At 47.5% G+C, this 26,548-nt stretch overlaps 1 protein-coding gene across 2 annotated transcripts; it reads right to left on the bottom strand.

Annotated features, from left to right (window-relative positions):
- Window positions 1–55: 55 nt before the first annotated feature.
- Window positions 56–26,548, bottom strand: LOC146300273 (uncharacterized). 2 transcript variants are annotated; one of them, XM_084682599.1, is made up of 8 exons: window positions 26,276–26,548; window positions 17,225–17,468; window positions 6,910–7,050; window positions 6,069–6,112; window positions 5,822–5,972; window positions 5,535–5,648; window positions 1,293–5,351; window positions 56–1,192 (listed from the first exon to the last, which is right to left on the bottom strand). In XM_084682599.1, exons 2-8 carry the CDS (start codon window positions 17,454–17,456, stop codon window positions 1,167–1,169), a joined length of 4,767 nt encoding a protein of 1,588 aa, XP_084538725.1. In that variant the 5' UTR covers window positions 17,457–17,468; window positions 26,276–26,548; the 3' UTR covers window positions 56–1,166. The 2 variants fall into 2 exon arrangements, with proteins under 2 accessions (XP_084538725.1, XP_084538734.1); XM_084682608.1 differs by lacking the exon at window positions 56–1,192 and having other exon boundaries at window positions 1,543–1,871; window positions 2,189–5,351.

The raw sequence follows: 26,548 nt of genomic DNA, 5'->3' as shown, positions 1-26,548 counted from the left end.
CCCTGAACCTGGGCATCAGATATGTGATCAGGGTCAATTAAAAGGAGAAAACATGTATTCATTGTGACAATTTATTCTCTTTTATTGAAATACATGAACGTGAAGAATCATTTCTTTGATTATCTTTACAATCATGCTAATCACTTTGAAAATGATTAATTATCCCTATTTGTATTGCACAGTTGAGGAGTATCTTCCTCTCTGGGCAATAAACAACATAAATCTAAAGTACAGTAGCTTCATCCGGTAGGAATGTGATTTATATATTCTCAGTAACCATAAGCAAAAACACAAAAACAAAGACCGGAACCAGACTCAACATGTGAAGGATTTAATGACATGAAGGATGATCCTCCAGTACCTTCACAGCAAAAACGTAGAAACCAAACACATATTTAAAGTTATATGCAGATTTGGACCGACCCTTATACAAATGTAGTATGAATAAACGTTAATCATTTGGGGTAAATTAATAGGTGTAGAAACAAGGAAAGATAAAGATGTCATTACAACAAAACAGTAAAGGAAGATGACACATTTCACTATGCTCAAAAATGAAACTCAAAGTATCTACACAGGAAAAAATAACTTAACTCCATACAGTTTTAGGACATGGAAGAAATCAGACTTTTAGGGCCGGTTTTGCAGACACAGATTAACCCTAGTCCAGGACACTCCATTGAGTTTGGGCTTAATCTGTGTCTGCAAAACCAGCCCTCAAAGATATATAGCAGGATTTAATAGTGCATGTTCTTTTCTTATAATTATATAAATATCTTAGAAGTAAAACATTTGGGTATAATACATACAGGCGCCCATAGCTCCCCCACTTGCAATAGTTGGCCTGACATTGGCGTAAAAACATGACATGCCACAAGAGGGCAACATGTTGCGACTAAATCAGTAGGCATTGGGCTGTCGACAGCAGATCAAAATATTACAGTGAAAACTCAAGACTTTCTAGCAAAGAAAATATATTTGTTAAGTACAAAAGGTAGAGACATTTAAAGACCCAAACTAATAACATCAAACTCAAAGTACCTTTTTACTTTGCGTCATCTGATTTATCTTCCTCTTCTCATCCTCTTGTATACATGGTGGTTAAGTGTCTGTTTTGATGGTCCTCTCCTCTTCTACTGGCTCATAACAAGGGAGAGAGTGGCGCCTCATGCTGCTGTTCCACTGGGGGCCTCTGCAGAACCCGCAAGGGAGGAACAGAAAAACTAGATTATATTGTCTTCTTATCAACTAGAGGTGTAGGTGTCTTACATATTGAGTTGCTAACTCCTTACCCTTAATGTTGTCTGACTGTGCTTGCTGTCCAGCAGTTTGCACATGCTCAGTGTCCACACCATCCTCGGCCTCACCAGCCTTGGCCTCACCAGCCTTGGCCTCACTTGCTTCGGCCTGTGGTTTCTTGGCCACTGGTGGAGGCACTTTGAGCCCTGTCTTCTGAACTTCTGTTGCCTTACTGGGACCGGACACAGACGGCAGCTGTGCCACCAGTTTGCTGTTGAAGTTGGCTGTGGCTACTTGTGAGGAGGAAGGGTCCGTCACCACCTTCTTTGTACTCTTGGAAAAAACAAAGCTGGCGCTGGCGGAAGGAGACTTGTGGAGGTCTGCCCCCGGTGGGGAAGCTGGGGAGTGCATGCTCAAGCGAGAAGGGCAGCTGTCTTTAGCTGTTCTGGCTGCTGTTCTCAAGCGGATAGCTTCTTGCAGCCTCATGGAGGGGGTGGTGGTTGTGGCAGGGGGAGATTTTTTGGTTGGGGAAGTAATAGTGGTTGAGGTTGGGGGAAGATTCAGTACTGGTGTGTTGGAATAGGACTGCACGGTAGATGGTTGTGAGGTGAGGACAGTAGGTGGGGATGCATCTATAGGAGGAGGAGAGATCATGATTAGTGATCTGCGTATAGGCTTCTGGGGGGCTTCCTGGCTGTTGAAGGCTGGATTTGAAACATTGTTGGAGGATTGGGTGGCTGTGCCAAAGGCCGATGTCTGGTCCTGGGTCTGGTCCTGGGTCTGGGTCTGGTCCTGGGTTTGGGTCTGGGTATGGGTCTGGTCCTGGGTCTGGGTCTGGGTCTGGGTCTGGGTCTGGGTCTGGGTCTGGGTCTGGTCCTGGGTCTGGTCCTGGGTCTGGTCCCGGGTCTGGATTGGAGTCAGGTCCTGTGAAGTAGGGTTTTTGACAGACCTGAGCCTGACCATCTGCAGAAGGGAGGGGGTGACCACAGGAATGGCTCCCTCAGGAGAGGACACTGGTGGCTCGCTTTGGGACTTCAGTTCCTGACCCCCTCTCTCTGTGCTCACCACACTGGGTTGGGGCAGAACATTAGCAGGCACTTTCACAGGGATTGGGGGTGCTGGGGGAATAAGGGGGGTGGCAGAGGCTGGTGGAGGTAATGGTGTGGTCTTCTGAGATGGCGGTTGGAGGGTCTCTGGTTGGGGTGGTGAGGTGGCCTCCTGAGTGGGTGGCTGGGAGTCTTTTAGGGGAGGTGGAGAAGGGGTGCTCTGGGGTGGGGTAAGAGTGCTCTCAGGTGGAGGTGGGATCATTTTGGGGGGTGAGGGCACCGTAACCCTCTGAGCTGAAGGAGCGGCATCCTGGGGTGAGATCTTTGCAGGTTCTTGGGGTTGTGGTGAAGTCAGAACTACCTGAGGTGGAGGAGGAATGCTTTGAGGTGGAGGAGGATTTTTTTTAGATGGAGGAGGACTGCTTTGGGGTGGAGGAGGAATACTTTGAGGTGGAGGGGGAATGCTTTGAGGTGGAGGAGGAATGCTTTGAGGTGGAGGAGGAATGCTTTGAGGTGGACTGAGTTTGCTCTCGGCTGACGCTAGGGCCTCTTTGGGAGGTGGTGGTAGGGGGGCTGCATAGGGAGGTGGGGGCGGGATGCTCTGGGACTGAACCCTGGTTGTCACTGCTGAAGACTCAAGAGCAGAACCATTTACAGCTGTGAGAGAAGGGCTTGGAGTATCAAGCTTTGGAACAGGTTCTTTCTCTGAATCATATTGCTTGGAGAGATCTTGGGGAGGGGTGATCAGGTGTTTTTCACCTTGTGACTCTTCAGTAGGGGGAATCTGTTCGGTCACATCCAGCCCAACCTGGCTTGGAGAAAATGGGGGTGGCGGAGGGGGGAAATCGCTCTCATCATGGCCACAGAGGGGGGGCTCGATGAATGCATCCAGTAGGGGAGGGGGGAGGGGCCATGACGACTCCCCTGTAGGGGAAACAATGGGTTCTGCGGGGACATGGTTGAGGAGGGACGCAGGTGTGGTCTGTTTGGTGGGCGGCAGGGGGGGGAAATGTGCCGGGGGGGGGGAGGGAGACACACGTGCCACTGCATGGGCACACACACACAACTTGTCACTTTCAGGTGGTGAAGCAATCTTCAACCCCTGGGCTTGGCTTGGAGTCTGTAAGGCAGTCTTAGTCTCAGCTTTATGTGACGTTGTTAGACCTTCTTCTACTAATCTGACTGACGTTCCGTTTATTAGAAAACTTCCTGTGACATTCTCTTGTTCATCCTCCCATTCTACTGTGGCATTCCCTTTCTTCTCTGTAGACTTCATCTGATTTAGACGTTCATTTTCCTCTTCGTGAACCACTGAACTTGAACTTTCAGTAGCCTGGACTTTTGAACTTCCCTGAACCTTTCCTGACTCAAACATAATGGTTCCACTGCTTGATACCATCAAGAATGACTCCTGACCTAGAACGTTGCTCTCCACTGCATCTAAAACCCTCTTTAGCACGGCTACGGTCTGCTGTGCTGGTGGCTGTTCTACATCTCTTCTCTCTGCTGACAAACTCTTCAGGGAAGCTTCTTTAGAGCCAAACTGTTTCTGCGCCCGTCTGTCCTTGGGGTTCTTCCTCAAGACTGAGTACGTGTCTGTGGGGGCCGGGGGCCCCAGCAGGAGCTCAAAGCTGCGCTTGTTATGTACCCACACCTCAGGTGGAGGGGCTGGGGGGGCGGGCACCCTGGGTGGGGGTGGTATATCAAACAGGCCTCTGAGGGCCAGAACCAAGGGTGTTGGGGTGACACATCCCACTGGAGGGGCAGGGTCAGCCTGGACAGGCTTGGAGGTGTCAGCGGTTGCAGGTTGTGCACGGTAAGGTGTAGGAGATGCTCCAGGGAAAATATTCTGCAGTTTGGCCAGGAATCCTTTCTTGTGCTTGGGGGAGACGCTGTGGGTGTGTCTGGCCGGGAGGGTGGGCGTGCCCCCCTGGCTGGAGTAGCCACTGGAGGGAGAGACAGTGGTCTTCAGGCCGTTCTCCTTGGAGGCTTGAGTGTGAGAGGAGGAGTCTGTGGGTGCAGGCTCAGCGTCTGCAACATCATCATTTGGGATTTTGTTTTGAGGCTTGACTGGGCTGGCTGACACAGAGGACTCCTCCAGAGAGCTGGTGTCTGCAGTGTAGCCAGGGCTGTCTGTGTTTCTCCAAGACCTGGGGGAGGAGCCAGACCTGGCTTCCCCACCCTGCCCTGGGCTGAGATGAGGAGGAGACTCCCCCACCACCACCCTGACCTCTGCCAGGTCCCGCGAGCGCCTCTTCATCTTGTCCTTGTGAAGGGAGTACGAGCGGCTGGGAGGGGGGGGGGCTCTCTTGGACTTCATCACAGACAGACTCCGGATGAAGTTCCCCTCTTGCTTGCTCTCCTCCCCTCTGGTCCTTGCCTTGCCATTGGTGGATGTGGTGATCCTGGAGGCCTTGCTGATGGATGATCGGACACTGACTTGGTCAGGGGAGGTTTCTGGAGACGCTCCCTCCCCATGGGACTGCCCCTGCCTGGCCGTGCTGCTGGAGATGGTGGAGGAGTCTGACACCAGGGTCTCTGATGACTCTGAGCGACTCCACCCTGAGCTGTCTGAAAATGTTGGTGGGTTGTAGCGGGAGGCGGAGGAGAGGGTGGAGGCCCTGGAGGAGGCCCTGGAGGAGGCGGGGCTGGGCAGAAGCAGGCTGCTCTTACTGACAGTGCGCACGCTGTTCCGGCTCCGCCCCCGGCTGATCTCCACCACATCTATGGAGGGTGGGAGCACAGCGTTGGGGATGATCTTGGACAGATAAGTGGCCTGAGGGGAGATGGACATAACGGGGCTGGGGGGATGCTGGGCCAGGCTGCTGGCCGTGGTCAACCAGGGGATAGCCACAGACTTAGGCCTTTGCAAGGCAGAGATCTGGGGGCCTGTGGGCTCCAGAAGGGCCAGGTCATCGCGAGGTCCCCCCCTGGCCTGGTTATCATTGATCGTCTGGAGGGCCTGGTCTCTGGCGCCCTCCTGTGGACCTGGATGAGGACCGTCTCCATTGTGGAGACGAGCATCCTCTTCCAACACCTGTGCTGCCCAGGCTGCTCTGTCTAGGCCTGGAGACCAACAGGAAATATTAATATATATTCAGTACTTTCTATAGTCACCTATGAGGTTAGTTGTGAAGCTGTCACAAAGCCCAACAACAAGAATATGTCAACCAAATTCACTCAGACCCATGACTCAGACCCATGACTCAGACCCCACAAATAAGGAAACACAAGGCATGATCCATGTACCTAGTTCCTTCTGGACATGCTGGGGTATCCCCATCACCGTGGTCCTCCTGTGTCTCCTCCTAGCTTTAGCTTTCCCAGGCTTGTTCCCTGAGCTCAGGGGCCCAAATGTAGATGCTGAGGAGATCAAAATGAGAGAACAGCAACACATTCAAAACATGTCATTTAGACAAAAACTAACCATTTACAGTTCAATGTGGTCAGCTGTGTAACTCCCTTGGGGACTAATGCATGACAACTCAAAACATATTTGGGTGAAAGCACAGCCATCTCTGATGGGTTTAGGTTACCTTGTCGGGTCAGCCCTGAACGTGAGGAGCGGGTGGAAACCGAGGATCGCGTGGAGACAATGGACTCACAGTCTGGGATGGTGCTGTCTGATTCCACGGCACTCCTTTCACTGTAGCTGCAATACTCACTCTGCTGCACTGTCACTGTTGACTGGAGAGATACCCGAAGGTGCAGCACACGAATGTTCACTGGTGGAGCACATACACTGTAGTATTCAGCAACACTGATTTAAAATTAGAGACTTACACTGACACTTTGGTCATCCTTGAAGTCCACTCCATTGTCGGATTCTAAACAGGAAGACAGTAGAGAGTTAGCTTGTGACCAGCTGACCCAGGCACAGGAAGACAGTAGAGGGTTAGCTTATGGCTAGCTGACCCAGGCACAGGAAGACAGTAGAGCGTTAGCTTGTGGCTAGCTGACCCAGGCACAGGAAGACAGTAGAGGGTTAGCTTGTGGCCAGCTGACCCAGGCACAGGAAGACAGTAGAGGGTTAGCTTGTGGCCAGCTGACCCAGGCACAGGAAGACAGTAGACAATTAGCTTGTGGCCAGTTGACCCAGGCACAGGAAGACAGTAGAGGGTTAGCTTGTGGCCCGCTGACCCAGGCACAGGAAGACAGTAGAGAGTTAGCTTGTGACCAGCTGACCCAGGCACAGGAAGACAGTAGAGGGTTAGCTTGTGGCCAGCTGACCCAGGCACAGGAAGACAGTAGAGGGTTAGCTTGTGGCCAGCTGACCCAGGCACAGGAAGACAGTAGAGGGTTAGCTTGTGGCTAGCTGACCCAGGCACAGGAAGACAGTAGACAGTTAGCTTGTGGCTAGCTGACCTAGGCACAGGAAGACAGTAGAGGGTTAGCTTGTGGCTAGCTGACCCAGGCACAGGAAGACAGTAGAGGGTTAGCTTGTGGCTAGCTGACCCAGGCACAGGAAGACAGTAGAGGGTTAGCTTGTGGCTAGCTGACCCAGGCACAGGAAGACAGTAGAGGGTTAGCTTGTGGCTAGCTGACCCAGGCACAGGAAGACAGTAGAGGGTTAGCTTGTGGCCAGCTGACCCAGGCAGGCCTCTGAGTGTGCGAAGCTCATTACCTTCCTGCTGCAGCAGCTTGAGTCCCTCTCGTGCCTCTGAGTGAAGGTCCTCCAGGTACTTGGGCCTACTGCCTTCCAGGAAAACGTTCTCCTGGAAGGGTGGGGGCACCAGCCTCACCTCCACCTCCTGCTTCCTTACTGCTGCTAGCAGATGGCCACACAAGGGTCACATATGTCAAGGAGATAAATATATAAGGCATTTCTCATTCTATTCTAAAAATAGCATGTTTCATAATTTTCAACGATATTTAGAAACAATTGTTGGAGATAATTAATTTGTAGAAATCACAAGATATGGTCGTATAAAGTTATTTGATGCATTTACTTTGTATTAATTTGACAGACGCTTGCATCAAAAGCAACATGCAAAAAGTGCTTTTAGAAAGTAAAGCAGAATATCAATGATCAGGAGTGCAGAGTTCTAACAGTCAAGGAACGGTCTGTGTTATTGTGGTAAACTCAATAGCATGGAGGTATAATGCACTAGTGTCGGCACTTTAAAAGCAGCTTGATCAGATGTTGGAATACCCTCGCTATCAGATGGGATCTACAATTCAGTCAACTCTGAGTCCTGATAGCTCCTCCAGTAGCAATAAGACTCCAATCAATCAGTCCCTTTCCAGAAACACTTATCTAACAGATTAAATGGGAGTCATATCCTGTCCAATTGATAAAACTAATCACTGTGACGACATGATTATACTGTCCATCATTAAAAACAAGTGTACCTTACAACAGGCCACGACCCAAAAGACAATTTAACACATTATATAAATGGTGTTAAACAGCCCATGTTGTCATTCCTAAGACTTTCAGTTAGACTGGAATTATATTGCATCACTGAGGTATATTTAGCAACGCAGTCACTAACGTATACTTAGCAGTGCACTGTTATAGCCAGTAACACCAAAATAGGCACTAATTATTGCTTACCTAACCAATTAGCATACTGACTGTCTTAATTCCATTGCTAAGCGTTTTCCAAACCTGTGCTCTAACGACCAGGAGCAGAGCTGTGAATCCTGTCTGAGGCTGTCCAGAAGCAAGCAGGCTGGTGACCTGTTAAGACACTTTCATGTAATACGGTTCTGTTATGCCTGCACTCGCACGGTACCCTACTGTACAGTCCAGAGCTGGACGTGGCTGGTTAAGGCTACATGTGCTTGGAGAAATCCTCACTAAATATACCATCGTCCCAACGGTAATGGCCTTAAGAATGGTTGTCAATTAGACAAGTACACATTAATCTTATCTCCCATAATATGTCACGTCAAGAAGTCTTTCAATTCTCAAAATCTTCATCATTTCATATTTCCATGTTTCCATTGATTCATTTGCAAGATTCTGCAGCTATTCACAAGCAGCTGTTCCTTTCTCAGTTTCCTGTCAGAACCAGTTGACCCACTCTGGGGGTTCTCTCTCACACTGTGGGGGTTCTCTCTCACACTGTGGGGGTTCTCTCTCACACTCTGGGGGTTCTCTCTCACACTGTGGGGGTTCTCTCTCACACTGTGGGGGTTCTCTCTCACACTCTGGGGGTTCTCTCTCACACTGTGGGGGTTCTCTCTCACACTCTGGGGGTTCTCTCTCACACTGTGGGGGTTCTCTCTCACACTCTGGGGGTTCTCTCTCACACTCTGGGGGTTCTCTCTCACACTCTTCCTTCTACTTCTCAAGCAGCAATACTAAACTGACCAGATAGGACAAGAATGTAAAGAATTTGTTTCCAAAATGGGTATTGTAAATCAACTTGTTTTTTAGGTGTCAAATAACTCACCCTTCTTCTTGAAGACCAATGGCAGGCAGTAAACATTGTTGGTGAGAAGGACCACCATAACTAGATAGAAATGACTAAAAACACCAACAATAAAAACAACCAATCTTCCAAAAGGAGTAAAACGACCAAAGATTTATAAAGTTATAGACGTAAAAAGCCCCAAAGAAAGACACCTTGGATAGATCTCAATCCAATGAGACAATGAAAAAAAATCTCAAATCAGATCATGATTTCCCTTGTTGACGATGAAAATGTTGTTGTGTTCGCTCCCTGCAGAGTGCTCCTAGACCAACCAGAGACGATGGGAGCTCAGGCGGTAATCCTGTAGCCTGCATCCACCCATCCCTCTGGCTGACGACTAACGACCCCCCTCCTCTCCCTTCTCCCCCTTTACCCCCCTCCCTTCAGCCAGTCCCCCATAAGTTTCTGGGTGGGGTCCCAGTGCACACTGGTCCAAGTGCAACTATGACATGGATCATGGCGAGATTAGGCACATAAACACTGAGCGGGTTAGAGGGGAAAGCAGGGAGATCAGGCACCAGACCCATCAAACCAGGGGTAGGGTTACATGATGGTGGCTATGACTGCCCCCAGTAAAGCCTGATTAGACCAGACACGCAACTCCCCTCATTAGAGCTACTAAGCTAACTAACAAGTATTATTGTCTAGCTGACAAAGTCAATCAGCCTTTAGGTATAATGAAGCTCTCTCCTGGGGTCTGTTCTCTGCTACCATAACTTAATGTTTCCCCACAAGGGGGAGTAAATGAACTAGATAGATTTGAGCTTAGAAGCTGTTGTTCACCAGATAACGTCACACTTACACAATTATTATTGTTTCCTACAACATTGTTTAAAAAGTATCATAGAAGTGTTTGAAGTAGACTCAAAACATCTGACTCCATCACACTGTAATATCTCTCTGAAATATGTCCCTTTTATACGGGGCATGTCTCCACATCCTGGGGAGGAAACCTCAAACAGCACAAGGTAGTCAGCCTGCTTCCTGATACTGAGAGCTAATATGTCAAGGCACCTGAACTTATGGGAAACATTCCCACAATGAACCTCCTGCCTGATGACTGTGTTTCCCAGAACACAAGTGTCCCTCTGCAGGTACAACTTGTTCCCCTCTCATCTTCACTGTCTGTGGGAATGAGCTTCCATCAGCTTGTCAACGATCCAACATGTTTGCATAGATTTTGTGGTTTGGTTATGGTTTTATAAAAATGAAAATAAGTTATTGATAGACTGGGTCAAAATAGAAAATGAAAATGGTTGTGCCCAAACAACAAAATGAATAGATTATAAGAATAGATCACAACAAAGATACTGACATCACCATGACACATTGGAATAACAAGGGTTTATGTTATCTCTAGTTGCATGAGCCCAGTAATTATGTTTGAATTAATCACCAGCATGAAAAAAGCACCATCTGTCTAGGGACTCTGAGATGAAGTCTGTGGTGTCAAAGGGTGGTGATGACAATGTGAGACCCAAACTGATGTTTACACCAGGGATTAGGAAAACTACAGTCAATCCGATGGGCATGAGCTTAATGTATTGATGTCAGATATGGGCCTTTAGCCTTAGTAAAAAACTAAATACGTATTAAACACAGATTAAAAATTGGATTTATAATAACCCTATCATATCACTGTAAACAAGTGTATTTGTTGGTCAAGAGGATGCTTTCATAATAAACAAAATATTCTAAGTCAGTCGAAATAGTGGCAAAGCAAATGTCTTCAAAAAATACATAATAATCCCAAATTATAAATACATGTAATCAGAGGTTTTGAAACCAAGGTAGTGAGAATGCTCATGACACAGCACCTAGAAGACGATGAACAATAGAGAACATTTCACAACCTTAAGGTGACTTTTGGGCCTGATGTTTACAGCTGGGAGGGGATGTAGTTTAGCAGGCTGATCTGTGTCAGAAGAACAAGCTGCACTCCAGAGCGAGGGTTCAGAACTATGCTGCTAACAAACTCCAACATACTGTACTGGAGGTAGGAGCTTCACACAGAAATCTTTTACATGCACAGACACTCCACATACACTTACAAGCGAGCACACACACACACACACACACACACACACACACACACACAGTCCTGTCCCAGCATGTCTCCTTCTGTGGGGGTTAGGCTTAGCTGCCTGCCTGTTTGAGCACCACAGAAACAACTGAACACCGGGCGTCTGGGTCTGAGAGGCCATCACACGAAACCCACACACCAACTGCATCACTGGTAACCACCAGCGGTAACGTCATAAATCCTCTCATTAGACCAATTACAGCTGTCAGATTGCACACAGTCTCTACCTGTCATTCCCACAGATCCTGATGAAGGTCAGAGTCTATTCCTAGCCCCAGCCCAGTCCTACCTCCAGACCAGTCCTACCTCCGGCCCAGCCCTACCTCCAGCCCATACTAGCCCCAGCCCAGCTCCACCTCCAGCCCAATTCTAGCCCTAGCTCAGTCCTAGCCCTAGCCCAGTCCTACCTCCAGCCCAGTCATAGCCCCAGCCTCAGCCCCAGCTCCAGCCCAGCCCTACCTCCAGCCCAGTCCAAGCCCCAGCCCAGTCTTACCTCCAGCCCAGTCCTAGCCCCAGCCCAGCTCTACCTCCAGCCCAGCCCTACCTCCAGCCCAGTCCTTCCTCCAGCCCAGTCCTAGCCCCAGCCCAGTCCTAGCCCCAGCCCAGTCCTAGCCCCAGCCCAGTCCTACCTCCAGCCCAGGCCTAGCCCCAGCCCAGTCCTAGCCCCAGCCCGGTCCTAGCCCCAGCCCAGTCCTACCTCCAGCCCCTGCCCCAGCCCCAGCCCAGTCCTAGCCCCAGCCCGGTCCTAGCCCCAGCCCAGTCCTACCTCCAGCCCCAGCCCCAGCCCCAGCCTGAGGCGTAGCCAGGACTCCCTGTGATCAGTGCCAGTAAGGAGCAGCAGCATGTGAGCCGGACCAGTCTGGGCCTGTCAGGAGCGGATCTGCTGACAGACAAGCTGAAAGGCATGCTGCCAGGCAGGTCCCACATGAGACAGCCAGAGATGCTACACCTGCAGCAGCAGGGAGATGCAGCATGGAGGTCCACACTGCTGCTGAAGAGCAGCTGGCCAATTACATGAGATAAACACAACATTTCGCATATTTTTTTTACATACAGATTTCCTATACAGAACCATAATTCCTGTTTTCATGTCATGGAAAAAAACATAGATGTTCTCTTAGGAGTTCCCTACTCTGCACTAATGCAAGCCAAGTGTGTGTGTTGCTGCTAGGGAGTGCTTACTATGCACACTTGTGCATGCTTATTAAACACTCTTTGGGGGGAAAAGAACAGTCAAAATCTAATCAAAATGTATTTGTGCAGCCCTTTTTAAGAGCAATGTCACAGAGGGATTCACATACCAGAATCCGAATGGGTTTCATTCACCATGAAAGTTTGCACAGACAAGGAATTTGCTTTGGAAGGAAGGTATAAACATTAAACATATAGGAATAAAAAATTGAAATATGAGGACTAACTATACTAAGGGTACATAACTAGTAATATGAAGTGGAATTCGAATTAAAATAAACTACAAGTACGCCAGTAGAACTGCCCCTCAACCAACCTAAAGAGTGAGTTGTGGAGAGCAGTGTCACATCCCAGACTGGGGATGTTGGAAGGTGGACAGTGAGTTGTGGAGAGCAGTGTCACATCCCAGACTGGGGATGTTGGAAGGTGGACAGTGAGTTGTGGAGAGCAGTGTCACATCCCAGACTGGGGATGTTGGAAGGTGGACAGTGAGTTCTGGAGAGCAGTGTCACATCCCAGACTGGGGATGTTGGAAGGTGGACAGGTGTTCATGCTTCTCATCATCCATCTTTCTGTAAAGCAGCTAATAAAGATTGCCTTTGGTCTATAATAATTTTGCTGCCGTGACAACAGTGTGTGAAGGCTATGAGAAGCTACTGTAACATATCTATGTCCTGTGACAAAAAACGGAGATATGATTTTCTAAATAATCCCAGTTGTTGATTGTAACTAGGCTTGCCCCAGGAAAAACTGATGCAGAGCATTCAAACACTTCAGGGCCAAGGTGACTTTAATGAAATTCAACACCAAGAACAATCCCAACAGATCCTTCAGGGTAGCTGGCTTTGGCTTCATGTACCTGGAGTCCCTTTATACACATCTGAATCTGATCTGATAAATACCAGGGTGTGTTGACTAACATTTCACACATTCAACTTGAAAATCTCATCAACTGCTATTGAAGACCCATCTGCAGGTGGATCAGACTGGGTTTAGATGAAGGACATCTTCAGCTCTCTGGAATACAAACAGTTAATCAACCCTGTCCGACAGAGGAACCCCAATGACTCCTTCGCTCACATGGTAACATGTATTAGGTGTGTGTGTGTGCATGGTTCCTGACAGACTGCTGTTAGTCAAAAATATTTCCCACCCTGCAGTGAGGCAGAGGTCCTGGACTCCCTGTTACCTTCCCTCTTCCACTTCCTGACACAGGAAGTCCTGTTCAGCTCCTGGGGCAGTCTGGGTAAGTCAGAACAATCCTCCCAGGGTGGAGTGTTTGATTGCTTCCCGCCATGAGACGCGGAAAGTGAAACAGTATCCAGCTTCTCAAACCTGTTCTCCGGCCCCCGCCGGTCTTTGTCAGATCATTCAGGCATCAACAAAGTTGATCCAAAGAGCGACCCACCCACACACGCAAACACACACTACACACACCGGCACACTGTGCACAGACACACTCACAGCAACTGATAGTGTGGAGGACCTAACACAGTAGACCAGCCCTAACACACAGTAGACCAGCCCTAACACACAGTAGACCAGACCTAACACAGTAGACCAGCCCTAACACAGTAGACCAGACCTAACACAGTAGACCAGCCCTAACACACAGTAGACCAGCCCTAACACAGTAGACCAGCCCTAACACACAGTAGACCAGACCTAACACAGTAGACCAGCCCTAACACAGTAGACCAGCCCTAACACAGTAGACCAGCCCTAACACAGTAGACCAGACCTAACACAGTAGACCAGCCCTAACACACAGTAGACCAGACCTAACACAGTAGACCAGCCCTAACACACAGTAGACCAGACCTAACACAGTAGACCAGCCCTAACACACAGTAGACCAGACCTAACACAGTAGACCAGCCCTAACACACAGTAGACCAGACCTAACACAGTAGACCAGCCCTAACACACAGTAGACCAGCCCTAACACACAGTAGACCAGACCTAACACAGTAGACCAGCCCTAACACACAGTAGACCAGCCCTAACACACAGTAGACCAGACCTAACACAGTAGACCAGCCCTAACACAGTAGACCAGCCCTAACACACAGTAGACCAGACCTAACACAGTAGACCAGACCTAACACACAGTACACCAGACCCAACACAGTAGACCAGACCTAAAACACAGTAGACTAGACCTAACACAGTAGACCAGACCTAACACAGTAGACCAGCCCTAACACACAGTAGACCAGACCCAACACAGTAGACCAGCCCTAACACACAGTAGACCAGACCCAACACAGTAGACCAGACCTAACACACAGTAGACCAGACCTAACACAGTAGACCAGATCTAACACAGTAGACCAGATCTAACACAGTAGACCAGATCTAACACAGTAGACCAGCCCTCACACAGTAGACCAGACCTAAAACACAGTAGACCAGCCCTCACACACAGTAGACCAGACCTAACACACATTAGACCAGACTTAACACCCAGTAGACCAGACCTAACAAACAGTAGACCAGACCTAACACAGTAGACCAGACCTAACACCCAGTAGACCAGCCCTCACACAGTACACCAGACCTAACACAGTAGACCAGACATAACACAGTAGACCAGCCCTCACACAGTAGACCCGCCCTAACACAGTAGACCAGACCTAACACAGTAGACCAGCCCTAACACAGTAGACCAGCCCTAACACAGTACACCAGACCTAACACCCAGTAGACCAGACATAACACACAGTAGACCAGTCCTCACACACAGTAGACCAGACCTAACACAGTAGACCAGCCCTCCGACATTAGACCAGACCTAACACAGTAGACCAGCCCTAACACAGTACACCAGACCTAACACCCAGTAGACCAGCCCTCACACAGTACACCAGACCTAACACAGTACACCAGACATAACACAGTAGACCAGCCCTCACACAGTAGACCAGCCCTAACACAGTAGACCAGCCCTCACACACAGTAGACCAGCCCTAACACAGTAGACCAGCCCTAACACAGTAGACCAGACCTAGCACAGTAGACCAGACCTAACACAGTAGACCAGCCCTCACACAGTAGACTAGCCCTCACACACAGTAGACCAGCCCTAACACAGTAGACCAGCCCTAACACAGTAGACCAGACCTAACACAGTAGACCAGCCCTCACACACATTACCTCCACACAGGGGTACCTCCATGGGTCCCACAATCACATACATCACACCATCACAACATCCACCCATGCGTGTCTTTATAGAGCTGAGGAATGTGTAGGATGTCTGGGTGTGTATGGGAGAGGATGGATCTGTAAGAGTGAAGCCCTCCAGAAAATGAGAGAGGGGAAGATCTGTAAGAGTGCAGCAGTGTTGTGCACGTTCATACCTCTCATGAACTCCTTCAAAGTTCAGTTCATACAAGTAAATATGAATCGTTCACGTTCATAGTTCACCATTTGAATTCTGAACGCGTTCATAGTTCAGTTCATTTCATAGTTTAAATGTGGAAAGTGAGAATGAAATACTTAACTAGTTTTTTTAATATTTAGTTGTGCGAGTTCTAAATATTTCCGACGCTCCCACCAGAGTGAGTTATTTTTCCAAAACGGAAGCTAGGCAGCTGTAGTTAGCTTCCGTTACCTAGCAACCTAGCGTTGCTTGTTTGGGCTACATGTGTGTGCAATGAATCATGGGTAACATAGTGCGAAGTCGAGTTAGTTGGTTTAGGTTAGGCTACATAGCGAACATTTTACGGGCACTGAGCAACGACATGGTGCAAGCATTCGATTTAGACAGCGTCTCTCCTCAGGAGAAGGAAAACATTCAGTAACGTTTTAGCTAGACCTCAGATAATATGAACGTGTTCGCTGTTCAATTCATTATTTGTCACTAAGTTTTGTTCAGTTTATTGTTCTCATAAAAATTAACGTGTTGCACAACACTGGAGTGAAGCCCTCCAGAAGAGAGACAGGGGCAGATCTGTAAGAGTGAATTTCTCCAGAAGAGAGACAGGGTGTGTGAGCAGCGCCGGGATAGTTTTCAATCTGACTACAGGACGGCCCCTTGTAGGACTCATTTAACTAGCACAGCAAGCACATCATACACTGAAGATGAACAGATGTCCAGAGAGGTAACACTGGACAAGGAGTCTAGATAACCTCCAATGTTCCCAACCTGAGAGGAACACCAGTCCTCTCTCCCCACCCTCACAACAGGCTTCTGTTCATTATCCATCTGATGATGAAGACTGCAGCATTAGCAGTGGTTGAACACACACACACAGACACACACAACCACTCTCATTCTTGTTTGATCTCTCCTGACATCAGTTTCCCCAGGCAGCCCATGGGCAGGGCAATCAGGAGAAACACCCCTGGTTCTTATGCTCTGGCATCAGCTGGCAGGGCTTCATGAACTGGGCATGTATCAACCCCCAGACCTCACCCCAAGCCCTGACTAGGAGCCCTGAGCAGGAGCCCTGACTAGGAGCCCTGACTAGGAGCCCTGACTAGGAGCCCTGACCAGGAGCCCTGACCCCAAGCCCTGACCCGGAGCAAGGGGGCAGGAGGTTCTGGGCTGCCGTTACAGACTCTGTTCATAACTCTGGAGGCATTCAGCCCTCAGGAAGGTATTCAGGAAGTGAATGTGCTTTCCACCATGCCATCATTGTATCTGCCAGCAACTCTGGCAAACTCTCTCAAAATGTCTCTGTATGTCTGTGTGTGTCTCCACGTGTCTGTGTGTGTGTCCATCTCTGATTTCTGAACTACATGTTTAAAGTATCTCCTGTGTGAAACATGACAACAGAATCAGGTCGAGTGCATCCCAGAACAGGACGGACAGAGATTTCTTCACGGCAAACAAAGGCTCTAGGGGTCAAAGGACAGGTTCATGAGTCACATGCTGTTCAAACAGTCCTCCTCCAGAAAGCAAACATGCCTGGGAGCTCAGCACGAGGATATTGAACTGTTACCGAACACCAAACTCCCAACAAACCACTGCTCAGAGACTACAGCCATCGAGATCAAGTTCATATCCAAACAATGCCATATTTCACTCAGGTAGAAAGGTCACTGGCACTCTTTATATTTACAGATCTGAAGAGATGGTTTATCAGTGTCTGAATGTATAAAACGTAGGCCAGCCAACAGCAGAAGCACTGTGTGACATACAGCGAATCTGAGAACACTGGCCAGGCTACCTGCACATTACTGAAAGCCAAACAATCACATGGTGTAGAGGGGTGTTTCCTCCTCTTGGCTCTCACCGTGGCCGAGGGGCAGTGTGGGCGGTGGCCTGGCTGCGTTGGTCCCTCCCGGATGTGTGTCCAGGCTGTTGCATCCCAGCTCCTTCTTCTTCTTGCCTTTGAGCCAGCTGAAGGCCCGGCCCAGGGAGCCCCGACGCTTCTTCCTCCGGCCCCCTCTGGTGCTCCGCTCTTGGGCAAACACTTCCGCCATGTCCTGGGGAATCAGCTCCCCCACTGAGCCCCGGGCCGACATCCCACACTGGAGCTAAACACGGGAGGGAGGGAGGTGAGGGAGGGAGAGAGGGAGGGAGGGCAAAGAAAAAAGGCTAAATTGATTAAGCACAAATACTATTAATTGCTTCCATTCAATGAGAATAATTACATTTCTGGATGCTTTATCGCTGTTGTTGATTCATGTTTCTGTTGACATTACATAGGAGTTTCCCCTCACTGATTTCCATTCAAAGTAAGTGAAGCAGACTAGTTGTGTTCATGCCCCTCTGTCCATGTTGAGGGTTGAGAACCCAGCATGTTCTACCCCCCTCTCGCCTCTCAACCAAACTTGACTGTTCTGTGGAGATATGGCACCACTCCCTTCATTCCTAAACATGGAGTCATGGTTCAGAGCCCCACCTGTAACCATACACACACCAGTCACACACGCAAAGATTTACACAAATCCAGATAAGTAAACACAAGCTTGGTCCTCCACAATGTTGGTCTCTTTGCTTCATTTATACAAGTTTTTCTTGACAGCTTCCTCCATTATTACTACTAATACGTCCTGTATTCTTCTTGTCGATGTCGAATGCGATCTCCTCGGCCTCCCTGCCAAAACCGCTTGCCTCCAAGGCAGGTTCCTGAACCTTGCTGTTGGGGAGCTATACAGCTGTAGAGCAGTAGGGCTGTAGAAAAGTAGAGCTGTAGAGCAGTAGGGCTGTAGAGCAGTAGGGCTATAGAGCAATAGGGCTGTGGAGCAGTAGGGCTATATAGCAGTAGGGCTATAGAGCTATAGAGCAGTAGGGCTATAGAGCAGTAGGGCTATAGAGCTGTAGAGCAGTAGGGCTGTAGAGCAGTAGGGCTGTAGAGCAGTAGAGCAGTAGAGCAGTACAGCAGTTAGGGCTATAGAGCAGTAGGGCTATATAGCAGTAGGGCTATAGAGCTATAGAGCAGTAGGGCTATAGAGCAGTAGGGCTATAGAGCTGTAGAGCAGTAGGGCTGTAGAGCAGTAGGGCTGTAGAGCAGTAGAGCAGTTAGGGCTGTAGAGCAGTAGGGCTATATAGCAGTAGGGCTATAGAGCTATAGAGCAGTAGGGCTATAGAGCAGTAGGGCTATAGAGCAGTAGGGCTGTAGAACAGTAGGGCTGTAGAGCAGTAGAGCAGTAGAGCAGTTAGGGCTGTAGAGCAGTAGGGCTATAGAGCAGTAGGGCTATAGAGCTGTAGAGCAGTAGGGCTGTAGAGCAGTAGGGCTGTAGAGTAGTAGGGCTATAGAGCTGTAGAGCAGTAGGGCTGTAGAGCAGTAGAGCAGTAGGGCTGTAGAGCAGTAGGGCTATAGAGCAGTAGGGCTATAGAGCTGTAGAGCAGTAGGGCTGTAGAGCAGTAGGGCTGTAGAGCAGTAGGGCTATAGAGCTGTAGAGCAGTAGGGCTGTAGAGCAGTAGGGCTGTAGAGCAGTAGAGCAGTTAGGGCTGTAGAGCAGTAGGGCTATAGAGCTGTAGAGCAGTAGGGCTGTAGAGCAGTAGGGCTGTAGAGCAGTAGAGCAGTTAGGGCTGTAGAGCAGTAGGGCTATAGAGCAGTAGGGCTATAGAGCTGTAGAGCAGTAGGGCTGTAGAGCAGTAGAGCAGTTAGGGCTGTAGAGCAGTACAGCAGTAGGGCTGTAGAGCAGTAGGGCTGTAGAGCAGTACAGCAGTAGAGCAGTAGAGCAGTAGGGCTGTAGAATTTACTTTAATTATCGAAAAGTGAGAGCAAATTTACAAATGAGCCGTTTCATCAATAAAATAAGCACTGATCATTTTTAGTAACTACACTGCCCATTTCTCGTCACATTTAAACCTGATGAAAAACGTTATCTGTTGGAGGAATACAATACTGAAAAAGTTGTCTTATTAACAATTACAAATAGGCTACTGTATGCGTTGTTAAACTTCTAAATTTAACCCCAACGCTAATTCCATTTATCAACAACTCCAACGCAGATGCCGACTAGTGCTAGCGTCAATAAAGTGAGTTAAGTTATCTACTCGTTTAAAATCATTTCAAATTTTTTTTTTTTAAATAAGACATTTTATTCTGCGGAAAAGCAGAGCCTAGTCAACATTTTCTGCAGTTACAAATAATACACGTATTTCATTTTGTAACAAATTATGCTAAGATAATGACGTAGCCTACTAACAGATCGTTGGCATAGCAACTCAGCCCTTACAGCAAGGTTTAGCCAGGGGGAAAGGTGGCTAACTTATTTTTTACCTCAAATCAAGTCAGTCTTACTATTTATGCAACAGACAGGCTTAGACTAGTCTAACCTGACAATTTAAGACAGTCTAAGGCTAAGACTAGTCTTAAAGTACGTTTATGCAACTGGCCCCAGGACTGGGGAACGCCGTCAAGTCATGCGAAACCCAGACTCCTGAGAGGATGGGCAGGCTAGAGACATGTGCAACCAACTAAAATAAAGTTCGTATTACACTGTGCCTAAGTATATAGGGCAGAAGGTCCATGTTCTACTCATACTGGCATGCTGTCCAAGACATGAGCGTCCCAGTGCCAGACGACAGCAGCGCTAATGTGAAGCAGATAACCCTGGCCTTTCTCTCACAGCCTTTCTGTGTCGATACTCTGTGTAAATGTGTCTCAGCATCATAACTGCTGGAGTTTGTGTTTGATTGCAGCAGAGTCTACAGGAGACAAAGGGTTAAACTGTCTGTCCATCTAAAGCGGAGGTTAACAAAAACATTTACTGTCAGATTCTTTTGAAATGATCTTCTAATCTTGTCTGTGAGAGGTTAAGTGAACCCAGGGTGATACTGAGAGGGTAAGTGAACCCAGGGTGATACTGAGAGGGTAAGTGAACCCAGGGTGATACTGAGAGGGTAAGTGAACCCAGGGTGATACTGAGAGGGTAAGTGAACCCAGGGTGATACTGAGAGGGTAAGTGAACCCAGGGTGCTACTGAGAGGGTAAGTGAACCCAGGGTGATACTGAGAGGGTAAGTGAACCCAGGGTGATACTGAGAGGGTAAGTGAACCCAGGGTGATACTGAGAGGGTAAGTGAACCCAGGGTAATACTGAGAGGTGAAAGGCATACAGCATGTCTCTAACATGTTCAACCTTTTTAAGGAAGTCGGGTCCCTTCTCATCCAGCTCCAGTAAGGCCTGTGTTTCCACCCAGCAAATGACAGTAATTTGGACATGACTAATGTTGGCACATCTGCTGTGGCCACTGGGGCAGTGCAGACCCAGTCCTTGGGGTCTGGGTCAGGTGCTTCTAGGAGAGACGGTCCTATTTTGACTACAGAAGACCAGCAGTGACGCTAAGCACCCTGGGAATCATCAGAGCCCACAGGGTCTGACTCATAAAAGCATCTTCATGGATACATGGCTTCATGTATTTCTACAGTACAAGATGAAAAACACTGATTTTAAAATCTGGAACATTGTCATGTTGGTCATATATGGTGCACAACAGTACCTTAAATCTTACTAATTATATTAAAGCAAGTAGAAAAGTAAGTACAACAATGCTTTTCATAGAATAGATGTGTCACTTCATCAATCTTTTTCTCCTTTCAATATCATATGCATTGAAAATGCTTGTCTGATGGAATATCTTCCTGAAGATATGTATTTTTTTGCTTGAGTAAATAAAAGTACTTAGGGCCTCTGCTAACAGGCACATCACCATGCTGACCCTCGGTTAGAAACACACCAAAGCAAAGAAAGAAACACACAGAAGCTCTCTCAAACAAAGTGCCATGCCAACATTCAAATTACAGAGTTGCTTCATTGGCACAGTCATTACAGACCTCAGGACCACACCTCTCTCTGGTGGATGTTGATATACACACACAATACACCCAGAAAACAAACAAAATGAGGGGTAACGGAATCTTTCATCACACCACCTTTTTGTGGAATAACAAAACTTCCCTTCAGGCTGCTTGGGGTGCTACACTATCATTTACATTACATTTATTCATTTAGCAGACGCTTTTATCCAAAGCGACCTTGAGGAAACTAGCATTGGGTTCGGCAAGCCATTCCTAAGTACCGTCCCTATCAAGGTAGCATTGATGGGAGTCACAATAGGCTGTCAACAGGAACATCAAGCCTCACTCAAACATACCAAACAAACACACATAATTGTGTTTAAACCCACACCACCGGCAGCGGTTTACAGCTTGGTCCTATTGGAACACACTATTTACCTTCCATTAACTCAGGCAGCACAGCAGGTCCACCTAAACAAGTTCCATACAGCAAAACATAATCATTTTTCATACAGCTCTATACCATACATACTCTACTTACCATGTAACAGAGGTATATATGGGTTATGGTTCTGGTGTTAACAGATACACCCAACATTCATTGATGATGTGACAGCCTTGGACAGCACCATGTCATCAAGCTGGAGGGGATGGAGGTGAATCCCTGCTGAAACAGACGCTTCTGCCTGTGGAGCTCCAGGGCTCACTGTTCAAGGGGGAACCATGAAGCATTCATTCTCAAGCTATGTATTTTTTGGGACAAATAATGAGGTGATCGAGAAAAACTTGCATGAATCACGAGTCTGGCGCTAGCTGATTACCCAGAGGCAGATTTGGTGGCACTTGCTGAGGTTTCAACATCCATGCCTGCAGCACGGCCGTACTCTTATCTTATCTGACATGAACAGTGTGACTTGCAGTAGAAGTGGTGGCTAGCTGAGGTGAGTCGGAGCGGAGCGGAGCGGAGCGACTCCGCTGCTGAGCGCTCATGGGGACAGGGTAAGGGCAGGAGGGAGTGGCAGGAAACAGACGCCTTTGTTTGAACAGTGAGTGTCCTGGGCTAAGGCGCGAGCCTCAGTCACCTTCACCTCCTCGCTGGGTGGCTAAACATGACCGTGCTGCAGCTACAAAGGTTACAAAACTGCAACAAATGCATACATGTAAATGCATAAATGTAAATGTACAAAAGACATTCCTGAAAGCATTTAGTCAAACTCAACGAATCCCCAGTATGAAGTTCTGTAAACTGTGTTGGGGTTTTGAAAACTCGTCTGGAGTGAAACTGAGGTAAATGTGTCCATGTTCCAGGTGTGAACTGTGTTGTAATCAGGCCAGGGCGTGTCTCTATTCTCTAGGCAGAATCAAACAAAGGACAGCCCTTCCTTCACTCTATACACCCCAGTCCTCTTCCACTCAAGGCCTTCCTTCAGAGAAGGGATCGAGCCAGAGACACATTGTACGCATTCTGAACCAGACATAATGTACTTGCTTTATGAGGGTGAGGCTGTCAAGGGGGATACTGGTGTTACCCAATTCCATGTCTCAAGTAAGACTCACTAGCACAAGCACTGACAGAGGCTGCGTCTGTGAAGAGGAATGTCTTTCCTCACACTGGTGATTACATCAACCATGGTTTCCCTTTCTTCTGGCAGTTTCTAAGAAACCCCACCGTCACTTGATCAACAGTCACCTGGAAGGAAGTTTACTCTGTGCTTCTACTGCTAAAATGACTCCCCAACAGACTATCTGTCAATGTGTCTAATACATCATGATCAATGGGTAAAGGTGGGGTTTTCTTGAATCCCACTTTGTGAAACTGTTTTGTTTCACTGAAGCTTATCTCACGGTGCATCCGAAAAGTAGCGCCTCACTTTTTCCACATTACGTTACAGCCATATTCCAAAATTGATTAAATAAAATATTTTCCTCAAAATTCGACACACAATAGCCCATAATGATAACGTGAAAAATAAAAAAGATTTTTGCAAATCTATTAAAATAAAAAACAAAACAAAAATCACATGTATAGTATTCACAGCCTTTACCACGATACTCAAAATTCAGCTCAGGTTCATCCTGTTTCCACTGATCATCCTTGAGATGTTTCTACAACGTCATTAGAGTCCACTTGTGGTCAATTCAGTTGGTTGGACATGCTTTGGAAAGGCACACACCTGTCTATATAAGCTTCCACAGTTGACACTGTGCATGTCAGAGCACAAACCAAGCCATGAACTCCAAGGAATTGTCTGTAGACCTCCTAGACAGGATTGTTTCGAGGCACAGATCTGGGGAAGGGTACAGAAAAATGTGTGCAGCATTGAAAGTCCCAATGAGCAAGTGGCCTTCATCATTTGTAAATGGAAGAAGTACTTCCATGTACTTGTGTACATGTTATATTTAGTTCTTAATTGTTACAGATCTATTAAAAATAGGAAACAAACTTTTTAACTTTTTCATTATGGGGTATTGTGTGTAGAATTGAGGAAACATGATCAGATGGCTGTGGAATCGACCACAGGTTGAACACTAGCATGTCCAAAGAAGTAGTCCGAAGCCAAACATTTTGGTTAAAATACCATTAAAATCTGTTTATACGGAGCTTCACAGTTTGAATGATATTTGGTCAGAAATGCTGGGAAGAGAATGAGGTGGGGGGGTTTTAGTTTAGTGTAAACCAACATGCCACGTTACCACGCAGGGTAACATTCTCAACAGCTATAGTACAGCTATGGTACAGCAGGCCTGCAGAGCTGCCTGTGTTTGTGGGCTGTTAAGCCAGGGTAGCCATGCAGCAGCATGTCTGCTAAGAGCAGGGGCTGCATTCCTGAGAGATTGATAATTACTGTGGAACTCACTAAATCCCTCTCCCTCTCCCTCTCCCTCTCCCTCTCCCTCTCCCTCTCCCTCTCCCTCTCCCTCTCCCTCTCACTCTCACTCTCACTCTCACTCTCACTCTCATATTCTCATATTGTAGCCTGGCTGTGAGGGAGAGAAAGAAAGAGAAAGAGCTATTGAACAGTGGCTTAATACAAGCTAGCTAAGGTGACTGTTCATTGTGTATCAATTTCAGAAGTGAGTGACTTGACGCTGCAGAATCTAGGGCCATTAAAACACCCTTGTTTTCAGAGATCCGTTGCCATGGACCTAAACCTGGGTTTCTATCTACGTCATTAAGGACAGACCATGGCCCACAGGCAAAGTACGCTGTTTACAACTACAGGAAGGTCTTTAACAGTGGTGACTTGGGGACTGTGGAGATAAACACAGCTGTGGGCTTTAAAATACATCCTCTCCTGCTGCTGGCATCTCTGCAGTCAAAACAGAAGCTCTGGCATCAGCCCACAACCACACCCTCACCAGCTTCAACCCCCAGCAGCCCTCAGAGATCAGATTCACCCCCCGGCAGCCCTCAGAGATCAGATTCACCCCCCAGCAGCCCTCAGAGATCAGAGTAGGGAAGAGGATGGAGAGAGCCGTACAGTAACAAGGAGCACCTGGACTGACACATGCACACACACATGCACGCACACACGCACACACGCACACACACTGATCTGATTGAATGATTGCTGATCAAGGGCTCAGGGAATATAAATTAGTATTGATCACTCAACTCCACCGATCAAATTCCATTGTTATCCAATCAGCAAACCAGAGATGGGAGGTAACCAAGTACAAATACTTTGTTACTGTACTTAAGTAGATTTTTAGTAGTACTTCAATTGATTATTTACTATTCACTATTAACTTAATACATTCACTCCTTAAATATTTTACACAAATATCTGTACTTGCTACTTCTTGCATTTTAAAGCCAGGCTTGTTACTTCAGTTTTAATCTGTATTTGGTTGCATGATCAATATTATTTATTGTCATTGCGCGCGCCTTTTCATTTCCTGGCTATTACGCACCACAGACATAAGTTAGTCTACGAAGCTACCATGGAGCAAGGCAGAAGGCAACAAGAACAATATTTTTAAAAGCCCTGTCTCTCATCCATCCCTCCTGCGGCTGTCCGACCTGTCCAATCCCAGCTCAGCTACATGTCCTGTCCAATCCCTTCCCAGCTACAGTCTGACCTGTCCAATCCCTGCCCAGCTACAGTCTGACCTGTCCAATCCCTGCCCAGCTACAGTCTGACCTGTCCAATCCCTGCCTATCACAAGTTTTCATCTGGTTCTGCCACATATCCAGCGGTTGCGTAACCAATCAGTGATCTCCTAGGGCACAAGCCCTGGCATGGCAGGCTGGCAGGGAGGAATAAACAGCAGAATAAGACACACCCTGCCCAAACTACCAAACAACCAGCTTCCCCTGCCTGTTGACTGGAGCTAGGAGAGAGAGGAGGCTAGTGAGACCGCCAGGCCAGCATGTTATGGGCTGACCCTGATACTGATCTTCCAAATGACCAATGTTCCACACATCCAGAACTGACCAGTGTTGGCTGTGAGCTGTTAGGAACTGGATATAAGTCTGGGAACATCCACCCAGCTGCACCACATTGTCTGGAAAACTCAACATTTTGAACCAGCTTTCAGTACAGTTTAAAGTCCATCTGGATTGGCCGAAAGTGCACACAGAGGGGGAGACCTCCCGGAGGATCTGGGGAAGTCTTATCTCCCATCAGGTTAATGAACAGTCAGTCTGTAACGATAAAAATGTATGGCCTGCCAGATAAACTGCATCGGTCAAATTGTTGATGTGTCTTACTAGACTAAATGCCCTTGGACAATTGAAAAGATACATAGTTTGGTACAAATGACTTGCTAAACTGGAAGGGCCAAACACCCCACACCTCGTTTATTTATTGCCAGTGCACTTAGAATCTTACTGGATTCTTCGTTTTCTGACATCTCAACTGGAAGTTTACTAGTAAAACGAATACCCTCCGAATAGATGTAAGATTGCATCTTTATCTCGTGAGAAAGTTTTAGGTTTAGTAGGCCTAAATTCTAAACTTTCCTTAAATTTAACAACTATTTCACAAACAGAACAGCTGGATTAACAAAATTGTATGAGTTTAACATTCTAAAAGTGCAAACGATGACTATATATTTAAAAATGTTCTAATTAATCGTGTCTTACCTCTGTATAAACTCAATAAAATCCCGATTTGATGGGTTGAATTCCCTTATCCGCTCTCCATTTCTACCGTCGGCAGTGCGTACTTCTCCAAAGTATTTCACTGTCCGAACTGAAACTTCAGGTGAACCATTTCCGCGAAACAGCACTTCAGGAAGAGACAAGAATAAGCTTGCAGAAGTTAAACAGTGTCTTTCTGCAGTAATTTATGGACACGCTGTTGATTTGCTTGTGGACTCTCAGGTAATACTCCAAAATGCGAAAACGTGCGTTGCT

The sequence above is a fragment of the Hypomesus nipponensis genome, chromosome 3, assembly GCF_054491055.1.
Source record: "Hypomesus nipponensis isolate SF chromosome 3, ASM5449105v1, whole genome shotgun sequence".
Classification (NCBI taxonomy): Eukaryota; Metazoa; Chordata; class Actinopteri; order Osmeriformes; family Osmeridae; genus Hypomesus; species Hypomesus nipponensis.
The sequence above is the reverse complement of the archived record's forward strand: the minus strand, read 5'-3'. Positions and strand labels throughout refer to the sequence as shown.